Genomic DNA, 11685 nt, shown 5'->3' on the forward strand with positions numbered 1-11685 from the left:
AGAATGAAATAAATGTGCCTTTAGATAATGTGTCCCGCAATTTTTCACCGTAATCATGTTTGCCTCATGTGAATGATTTATCTCCCGTTGTATCTTCGTTGTACAATCAATAATATGAGTATCGTGAGAGTTAAGAATAGGATTTAATTGTGATCTAAAAAGGATATTTATAATCAATTCGTTGCTGAGATAAAATATCTTTAATTAAAGAATAAGAGCGCGGAATGAAATAATTTTTCTATTGTTTGGGAAAATATGAAAACCGAAGATATAATCGCGTGAATTTCTCAGGTAAATTAATCTTATTATTCCATTAAGGTAACAAATTTTTTCGGCCGCTCCCAACGCTGCTCGCAATTGAAAGAAATAAATGGGCAGATTTTCTGCAGAGAATACCGCGACTGATAGGTAGCATCAAGATCGGTAGGAAGGCTGCACCCGAAATAATCGAGTTCTTTTCATTCGGCAGCACCGTTATCTTTTTATTGCACCCACGGCGCAATCGAAAACCCGCGCCACTATGTATTATCCTTCCTGAATCGGGGGAGAAAACTGCACGACTCCCAACGCATTGTACACATTGCCTCTGTTGGCGGATTTGCCCTGTCAAAGGTATAATTGCGTCGTTTGATACTGATGGATTTTCGAATTACTTGGAATATCCTGTTTTTTTTCCCTAATAGAACGCATGGAAACATCAACTTTCCGTATCTGCTGAGCCTCCTCAATTTTTTCTCCCCTTTCTATATAATATTTAATCTATTTTTTTTGTAGCATTACATTTCATCCGAAATTCTATTTTATATTAAATATTTATATTTAATATAAAGCCAAATCTTCGCCGGATAAAGGCGTCAATTTAATTTATTATTTATGATGTGTGTCAACAATTTGTATTTGTAACGTGTATTTAAAAAGATATAATGTAATTGTATTTAAAAAGGTATAATGCACAAAAGATAATTGTAATAAATAATTATCAACTGATTTAAAGTAATACAAAGTAATAAAGTGGCTCGCGCAATTCATCTTCCTCCTCATTTATATTTAAACGCTTAAAATTATTTTCATTGTAATGTGAACTCAAAATTAAATATTACATCCTCGAGAGTATTGGTATTTATGCATGCGTTTCGAGAACGTTTTCGTTAGAGTGCACATTGCTTCGTGCTTGTGAATGCATCGCGGCATTAGCTTATGAATAATTACAATTTATAGAATACTCATCGCGATGCACTCGCGGTCGACCGTTGCGATCGAAAGAGTCTCTCTCTCTCTCTTTCTCTCCTCTGTATCATACCCTCTCATGAACCCCGACCTTTTGTCGCAGGTCACGGAAGGAGCTTCATAGCAGCCCAGTGCCGTAGCATGCCGGCGAGCTGCAGCGCGTGGTGGTGCGTCTCTGAGACACCGCGTCGATCGGCGTCGATCGCCGCCATCTGCGTGGCTAGGCACCAATCCCTGGAGCGTCGTCGTAGGAGAAAAAGAAGAACGTGTGATCATCGTCGTAGCACAGGAAGCACGGAGCTCGATACCAGTGACCGATGAGCGCGGGGGGGGATGGGGGCTCGGTCTTGGGCCCATCTGCTCGGCTGCCGGGGGCCCAGCCGATTGCCGCGACCCCCTACATCGCAATCCCCCCCAACGCCGGCCAGCAACCTAACGTCGGTGGTGCGATGGATGCAACGCAATTGGCGAACATGCAGCCGCCGCCATCGCAGATGGGCCCCGGGGCCGCCGGCGCTGTCTCCAAATCGGCCCAGAAGAAACCCGTCAGACGGGGGGCTAAACCGCCACCTGATAGACCCGTTCGGGCGCTCTTCTGTCTGGCCCTCACGAACCCTGTTAGGAAGCTGTGTATCAAGGTCGTCGAGTGGAAGTATCCTTTTTGCTCTCGCATACTTCTTTAGCATTTAACAAGATAGTTACCGGCTTCTGATGACGGAGAATTAAATATCAAAGTTCAGAAATCACATCTGAACAGATATCAATGATATTTGTGAACTCGACATTAATAATGCGATTGATATTAAACTGCTTCTCTTCTTCACATTGACCCTAATTTCATATTCAATATGATGTTGATCAATATTGGCGACACAATCTGCAACAAAAGGGTTAATGCACGAATGACCAACCTTTATTAGTTTCCTTAATTAACTTGGTTTTATGAATATCATTCTGCAGAGCCTTTGAATATCTCATCCTTATGACGATATTTGCAAACTGCGTCGCGTTGGCTGTTTATACGCCGTATCCTTGTAGCGATTCTAATCTGACCAACCAATATTTGGTGAGTATTTAGTATACTTGCATTTAATTATACTGTTCTTTAATTGTTCACTTAAGTTTAAATATCTATATAAAATTATGTCGCTACCTTATTTCAAAAGTGATACAACTCAAAAGTGATGTTGGAATTATCATGAATGAATTAGATAATAGTTACTCTACCAATCATCAAAAGTAAACTAACTTTATTTCATAATCTGTAAATAAAAATTTGTAAATAATAAATTTGTGTCGTTCTCTTAAAGTTTTTAAAGAAACTATAATACTTTTTACAAGAGTTATTTTACAAGAGTAACTACAATACTTTTTACATTTTTAAGTTGTGTCATTTTTGTAAATAAAAAGAAGAATTTTCTACAAAGAATATTTAGAATTAAGAATCTTTATTATACTAATATATAATACTATTAATCAAAATAATTAATTTCTAAATGTTTCGATCATTTTAATATGATCATCTTCAATGGTTTACATAAAAATTACAATACATAAACAGTTGCAATTCTCTTTAGCTAATCTTACATTATTGATTTGTTTAACGGCCATCCTCATTAGAAATCCTTGCACATACTGTTTGATATTTTTAATTTAATTAATAGTATTGTATAATATTAATAGTATTGTATTAGCATAATAGATCCAGCGTGATTTTGCTAGTCTCAATCTTTCAAGTTGAATTATATTTATTTAAAATTATTGTGAATTCTCAATTCGTAGAATTAAGAAATTTTGGTAATTAAAATTTGAAGAAAAAAATTGTCTATTTTGAATTTAATTATTTTAGTTAGTCAAGAAAAATATAAACTGTTGGTGATATTTCGAATTATATCACTTTACAAATGATATCATTTCTTCTATATATATAGAAAGAATAACATAATTTCTTTCCTTAATAAAAGCAAATTTGATAATGCCTATGTACATTATTTTAACATCTATATATACAAAAATAGAAATTTTGAAAAGGACTAAAAATAATCGAGCGAATAGCAATCATCTCGTTATGAATGGCACCGCCGGGAATCCTTTTGTGCGACTTCGTCGAATGTGAAATAAAGCAATTTTACTGATTATAACATATGTATGCGCAAGCGTATATGTGTCTAACTAAATCGAAGGGTGCCTCTTGCAACAATAAGAGTGGTGGTTCCGTTCAACGAACCACACGAACTTCTATCGAATTATCGATTCCGAGACGGCATGTAGGGTTGGTGGCATGAAACTTATTCGAGCTGAAAGTTCAATAATTGTTCAATCTTGCTCAACATCGGCGTGTATGCTGCCCCGGCGTACTATAATCACGGAAAATTCACATGTAGGCCGCTTTAGCGTGAGAATCAATTGAGGCTACACCCCGCGGCGTCGGACATTTCAAAAGTTATTTGTAATTACGAACATTCGGAAACTGCGCTCGAGCTTATTCACAGAGATAAGACTTGCACAGGTTTGGTTCAAACCTCTATAGAACTTATATGTAGGGATTATCCATTCGCCTGTGTGCACAGAGAGGCTACTCGATAACAAGTCGAAATTCAGTTTTGCGTCATATTATGCTAAAGTAGGATCGCGCCGTTGTCGTGCTTTGCCAAAGGGTGTGACTTCGTTTTACGTCACTCAAAGGACATTCCTTGCGCTAATTAATACCGGGAGGAAACTTTACTGAGATTAGGCCAATGGGAAATTCGCGCAAAGCTACCTGTGTAAACGCAAAGTCAATTATAACAGCTTAACGATTGTTAATTATAGAATGTAAAAATATTGATTTTTTACAAATCTTTTAATTTAAAAATGGGATTTTATCTCTTTTATCGGGATTGAGAATTCTACTTACAAAATGATGAAGTAGAAAATATAAAAAGTGTTTTGAAATTAGAGTAAATAATAAATGTAGAACTAATGTAGAAGATTATATTAGAAAACTATATTAGAAATTTGCAATGTGTGTAATTATATGCATCATGAGCGTATTGTAAATATTTTTATAAATATCTATTATCTTTTAGATAAAGAAAATTTAAATTTTTTATAATTCGGTCTTAATTCATATGTTAAATTTAAAATAATGCAAGATAGCATTTAATGTTTCCAGCAAACATTATCTTTTAATTACAATAATTTTCGCGAAATAAGCAATGTTGATTGATCGTATTTATAAAATTATCATGATTTAAGGAATATAAAATGCCGAAAATTTTTCTTTTCACAAGTATATTAATTACTATATGCAATGTAGCAAAATTACATAGGGCAAATCGAACAGTTTAATCTCTCATAGGCGATAATATTCGTTAGTCGAACGCAATCTGTCATTTAATATCCAGCGACGAATCTATTATTCGGCAAGTATATAGCGTAATATCTATCTTCCTAGACTTATCACCTGCTCTTCTCATATTTCGCTTCTCATATTACGTATGTGTTAACGTGTGACCAAGTAGAAAACTGTACACGATATATAAGTATACGACAATGCATTTTCTAATGAAAAATACTATCGTTATAATGAAATGTATATGAAAGTATAATTCGAAAAAGAGATAGACAATTAATAACAATTAATTATAGACTTAATTCATGTTCATGAGAAACAAACTTTAGAAAATGAAGTTGATAGATGAAAAAATAGATAGAAAAATATAATTGTATTAATGTTCCAATTTTTTTTCATTTGTTCTCGAATATATACTTGTGAATTATTTTTATTTTCATTAAATTTACGAAAAGAGCTCAATAAAATAACGAATGATATGTATGTTTCAGTAAAAGAAAATTATAAAGTTGAAATCTGAAAGCAAATCCTCGAAAAGTCCTGAATTCGTTCAAAATGCTAAATAATGTTCACGCTCTTGAGGCTAAATTCGTAATAAAGCAAGTATTTGATAAAATATATGAGAAGATCACCAACCGAAAAAAAACTTTCGGTTCCTCATATTTTACTTTATACTACTTTACATCTTCAGTGATGTAATGGCGCCCACGTGTCACGCATCGGTGAGCAACACGGGCAGCCGGCAATATAATGCGCTCTCGGGCTTATTTCAATGGGCCAATAATCGATCGATTTTGAAAATTAAACATAATGGATGTCGCGCGGGAGAAGAAAAAGGGAGACAGAAAGGGTTTGTGTCGTCTCTGTGGCCGTATTCGCGCCTTTTAACTTCCCTTTTAACATCCACCATCCCTGCGCGCCTTCTCCGCGTAGTGGTTTTTTTTCCTACCTCTGATGTGTACGAGCGAGTGCACTTCAGCCTTATTTTTAACCCATCGCTTCTTCCTTTTATTTCGCCTGTTTTTCTCACCAAGGCCTGTGCCGTCCTTACCGTCTGCCCGCTGCAACCACAACACCATGCGTCGATTAACCCTTTTGCGCGATGGCCGACGATGTTACTGATACTACTGTCGACGAGTTATGCTAATGAGAAGCATTTGAGATCGAAAAGTTAATCCTATACTCGTCAATGTATTTTATAAAATACACATCTGCTTTGCGTTTTCTCTTGTTTTCAATTAAAGTATATTATTGCATTCTTTATGTTCTGTTTACATGATTTTCTGCTTTATAAAACTCGTATTCAATAAAATTACAATAAACTTTTTTGAGCGATTATAAAATTTTATTAATCCTTCATCATAATCGATCATCATATATAATCGAGCACAAGAAAAGAAGTATACGAGAGATAAGGGAGGTAAAACAAGTTCCAAAATAACATACAATTTTGTACAGCTGACATTGTAATTAATTAATTTTGTGACCCCATGTAATGAGTTAGCAAAGAAATTTGGAAAAGTTTTACTAAAGTTTTTGTTACTTAATTCTGCAAGCACGGGATAAGAGATTTTTGAAGAAAAAAGAAAGCAACAGGTTACGCAATTCGAATTGTGAGTGAAAAATTACTGTACCCAAGTTCCTGAAAAAAATATCGACGCGAGTTGACACCCTTTTTCCCGAGCGATTAACGATGATCACGTTCTTGTCGTAACTCGCCGTAATCCAACTGCAACCGCAACGCTCGTGCTTTAAATGTTTAACGAAGACGTTCGTGTACGTTCGTGCGCGCGAAATATTGTTTCCTTGGTCTCATGCGTTTTTAATTGCAGCCCGTTGTCATTTGTTTTCACCGCTTGTTTCCGCTTGTTTTAATATCCTCGGTTGACGCCGAACCGACATGTCGCAGAGTCAAAATTGCGAAGGTGTCTTATCGCTTGACGCTTATCAATCAAAGTGGCCTCTTTCCGACGTTAAGACGGCAACAAGAGAGGCCTTTCTATTTGTAACTTTCCTCAAAGGTTCTTTTAGAGGCAATCGATCTACGCCAGTGCATCTCCCTTCATATTTTTCATGACGATTTTTCCTCTGGTGTTACAGGAGAAGATAGAGTACGTTTTTCTTGTGATTTTTACGGTGGAGTGCGTGATGAAGATCATAGCTTACGGCTTCGTCGCGCATCCAGGAGCTTACCTCCGTAATGGCTGGAACTTGCTGGATTTCACGATAGTCGTGATCGGGTGAGTACATTAACCTTGAAAATCTACGTTTACTTCCCCTCCTGCTTATAAATACATCTAATCTTTCTTTGAGCGATTTTTACAGTACATTAATTGGATCTGTTAAAATTAAATTATTAGAATGAAATTATTAGAATGAAATTAAATATACAATTTCTTTCCTTCTTCGCTGCTAAATTTTTGGAGGGAGATTAACTACTCTGAGGGTGTAGTCTCACACATACACACAAATTTCTCCACAGATTTATCTATATTTTAATTTTAATTTTCTACTGAATGATAAACATTGCTTAAAAATAACGTCCTTGTGACACCACAATATCCAATAATATCTCCAACGTTATTTTATAATAAACTCATTTTTCTCCGAATTCGATGGCCAATGGGCAAGTGTCGACGAAGATAGCACCTAACAATCTATATCGATAGCAAATTAATTGGACCAATGCCGACGTTATCGATAATGCATGGTGATCTTATACTTTGATGGTGGATAGTTTGCACCTAGTGATGTCTTTTCAACATACTATCAATAACGTTTGACGAACGTAAGATACAGTGACAAGTAGTGCAACTCGAGTTTGGCATTCGCTCATCACAGATATATCGATGATCAAGGCACTTTCATGAAATCTAATATACACTTTTAATAGAATTACATCTAATATATATTTTCAATAAAAAGAAACAGAATTATATTTTATATAAATTTTCAATAGAAATAAACATAATTCTACACAGAATAATTGCATTTTACAAAACGTGAAGAATATCAGCAATATTTATTGTGCTTAAAATGCTTTTACCAATAGAGCTGAAATATTTATAGGAATTACAAGTATCATAAATAATAAAATGATTTTGCACTTACTCTATTATATGTATTGATTACTAAACGCACTTAAACAAAATTATTTTTTATGAAGTTATTGCATTTTTATATTTTCGTGTATATTAAAATATTAAAAAAAGTTGAAAAATATGAAACTCGCGATACAAACAAACACGAAAGCTGTACGTCGTATTTATTTCGCGAGTGCGCACGAAAGCGTCTGAAGCTACAGAAATAAAATTGATTTAAGCTTTACGAACCAGTTGATCCAGCCGTGTATTTCGTGAAGCGTAAATAAAGTGAAATTGATGACGTGCCGAATGAGAGCGAAGACGGTGGCATCGAAAGGAAGAAAATATCATTTGAAAATCCCTTTCTTCATAGTGAGACGAAATGATTAACTTCATTATGAAGTTATATATGGGAAATTAGTAAAATAATCCCACGCGCGTACGACCGATCGGTCGACATAATGTCACGGCTCATGTGTATAAATTAAATTCAGTTGGGTGTAACAGCGAATCGGAAATTGGAATTTTATGAATGCTGCTTAAGTTGATAATGTCCTAACAGGTCTGCCCTTTTTTATATGATGGAGAGCTGATAATTCTCATCGCAATTAATAATTTGCGGATTGATTCTTCGTGGGATTTACATTTGTAATTGAATATGAGTGATATTTATTAGAATTTTATGAAGTACGCATTGCTTTCTCAAAAATAATAACAGTAATTTCCAGGATTGATTACTTGTAACAAAGTTTTTAATTATAGTTACTTTTTCAATAATTGTAACTTTAGTTATATTTTTTATAATTAACAATATATAATTTAATTAAAGTAACTTTTACAGTTATTTTATATTATTTATTTATATTAGTTATTTTATATTATTCAATAATAGATTAAAATTAAGTATTCGGTGAATATTTCTTGTGATTGAAATTCTTTAATTATTAATTATTTTTATCCTTACTAATCATCACACTGTATCTCTACAGTTTAAAAATTAAACTATAAATATAGCCTTTTAATATGTGAAATCATATCTTAATATTGATCCAAAAATTTCCAAGTGTATATATTAATTTCTTATAAATAATTTCTTATAAATAATACAGAATATAATCAAATGTTTAGTATAAATTATTAATGTTAAAAATATGTAAGATTCTTATATTTAAAGCAATGCAACAAATTATAAAAAATTAACAGAAATGTAATAACGATTCGTTATTTTTACAAAGCAATCTTATATACAATAATACTTTCCCAATCTTGAATAACGTGTTCTTTCGACGTTAAAAAAAGATATTTGATCCCATTTATTTCCCGATAACTTGCGAGTAAGAAACATGAAAAATCATTAAACGTAATTACAACATTCCTTGCGCAAATAGAGCAGTACTGTACAAGGTATTCAGTCTAGATACGCTTTTACTCAATTATTACTGTCGATACGTAGCATAATGTATACACACACACACACACACACACACACACACATATATATATATATATATATGTATATAAAAAACGCAAATAATGATACCTTATTTACTTGCAACCATCAATTTTTTAGGATAAAGAGACGAGAGAACCTCGCAGATGCACGTGTGCGGGCGTAAAACACCGATGAATTCGACAAACAGAGCGTATCGGCCAATCCTCCTGCTGTTTTCCCGATTAATGATCCGCAATGTGAATTTATTTCCGCAGCAAACGCACGGATTGTTCGCAAAATTGATCTCAGATACGGTGGATTCGAATCGACAGGCGTAACTACCTGTTTCGGAGGCGAACATTTCGCGTATATCCGACTTGCCGTCTGATAGCTTTATCGTTTTCAGTTAACGACACGGCGAATCGATTCGTCTTAATGTCCCATAGGAGAACGTGCAGCATATCTATTCTCTTCCCTTATCGAGTCGATCATTACACGAGGACCATTATTCAAATGACATAATGCTTAATGCATGAAGAAAATGCAGCCGCTGCACTGGTAACATTTGAAATTGTCTCATCCGATACAATCGTTTCTTTTCAGTTGACTGTTCACCTTTGGCTCGTTTATGACAACGCTACGTACGTCAAACGTCCGCGCGAAAATTGTAATTTAAAGGCGTGACAAGAAAGATTGCACGTGTCGAGAACAAAAAGACGCTAAAAAGCTATTTTCCCTTTTTCAATAAATCTCGTTTGTTGAGGAAAAATTTTCTTTTTCTCTTCTATCTTCCCTATTTTATGCCTCGTAAATGTTCTTGTAAATGCTGCCACACAGTGTTTATGGTGCTATTAGCCTTGGCACATAAAACTCCTTTCTTCAGGAACAAATTACGTTCCGGGAAAATGACTTTCGCAACCTTCATTATCAAGTCTTCATTTTATCGTCAAGTCATTAATCCTCTGTTACATAGAAAACATTTTTTGCATTCCTCTTTACAGAATGGTAAGCACAGTGTTGACGATACTTATGAAGGAGGGTTTCGACGTCAAAGCCTTAAGGGCGTTTCGTGTTTTACGTCCTCTTAGGCTGGTTTCCGGTGTTCCAAGTAAGATATTCATCAAAATATTAATGTGATTGAATTGTAATGTGATTGTAATTTTATTTGCAAACAATAAGGAGAGCTCTCTTTAATGTGTAGAGATCATACTAAAAATTAACAAAATACAAATTAGATACAAAGTTATAAATGAAATGTTAATAAAACCATTAGTTCTTTTGTTCAAAATCGGAGAGTGTTTCAGTTGTTTAGAGAATTAATAAGAATAATGATAATTGATAAAAATAAATTTGTTTGCATAGGTCTTCAGGTAGTCCTAAACTCCATTTTAAGGGCGATGGTACCACTTTTGCACATTGCTTTGTTAGTTCTCTTCGTCATCATCATTTACGCCATCATCGGCCTCGAGCTATTCTCCGGGAAAATGCACAAAACATGCCGGCACAACATAACCGGTAAGTGCGTGTCTCAGAATTTTTTCAATATACATAAGTTTAATGAATGAAATAATAACGTTTCTCATGACGGCAATCGCGGATCGATGGTCTTTATTTTTATTATACTCTGAATTCTTCCGAAACTTAGAGCTTTAAAGAAATATAATTTTGTATTTTTCTAATGTTATTTTACATTAATTAATTTATTTAATATATCATTAGAAATTAATTATGATTCTGTTAAATTCTCCATGAAATTTAAGCTAAAATTTTTTCCTGAAATTAATGTTGTATCTTTTGCAAGATTTTATATAATCGGGTGGAAATAAATACATGTTTTGTACATATTTCAGTTCGTATACAGTATGACTTTGTAAGGAAAAAATTTTGATGATTTTTTTTTAACAAAAAATAGAGTGCTTGTTTACGAATGAATTCTTAAATCATAATATTTAAATTACATCGAGGCTTTTTCATGCGAAAGAAATTGATATAACGTTTTGATATATAATAGAAAAAATTTACCTATATTTATTCCACATCTGGCATTAAAAAGTTATAAAAAATTAATGAGATGTAATGCGGGATTCGTTAAATTATTACGCATTTCGTTTCTAAAAATTGCCTCTTGATGATTAGAATAAAAAAAATTGGAAAAAGGGAATTGGAAGGGAATCTGACGAGGGGAACTTTCGGCTAAACCCCGAAATACATTTTACGCTGGGACGACTATTTTAGATGTGATTCAACTGAGACGAGACGTAAAACTAACGTCTAATTATTACTGAACAGGGAGAACAGACTCTTGCATATAAAACATAAAAAAATCAATTAAGAGTCCTTTATTTTATGGAAAGGAAGGAAATAAAGGACTTTGATTGATTTATTTTCTTATGCATTATGTGTTATGTGTTATACAGAGTATGTGCTCTACCCTCTACTCTTAGCGTGAAAGGCGCGCGTGACTTACTCTTGCGCGATGAACAGTTGATTCACAGGAATATGTAAAATAGCATATGAATGTTGCCAGACTCGGGCAATACAAAAACTTCGAGAGAGAGAGAGAGAGAGAGAGTGCGCGCGCGCGTATGTGAGACGAAGAAAGAAAGTAA

At 34.1% G+C, this 11685-nt stretch overlaps 1 protein-coding gene across 1 annotated transcript in view; it reads left to right on the forward strand.

Annotated features, from left to right (window-relative positions):
- The first annotated feature begins 1544 nt into the window (after positions 1-1544).
- LOC105617695 (voltage-dependent calcium channel type D subunit alpha-1-like) overlaps positions 1545-11685 on the forward strand; it is a 23279-nt gene continuing 13138 nt past the window's right edge. Inside the window, exons 1-5 of the mRNA XM_012199254.1 lie at positions 1545-1879; positions 2188-2293; positions 6662-6801; positions 10078-10184; positions 10439-10591. Coding sequence (XP_012054644.1) covers positions 1545-1879; positions 2188-2293; positions 6662-6801; positions 10078-10184; positions 10439-10591 — 841 coding nt within the window. The remainder of the gene's footprint in view (positions 1880-2187; positions 2294-6661; positions 6802-10077; positions 10185-10438; positions 10592-11685) is intronic.

The sequence above is a fragment of the Atta cephalotes genome (assembly GCF_000143395.1).
Source record: "Atta cephalotes unplaced genomic scaffold scaffold00001, whole genome shotgun sequence".
Lineage (NCBI taxonomy): Eukaryota > Metazoa > Arthropoda > Insecta > Hymenoptera > Formicidae > Atta > Atta cephalotes.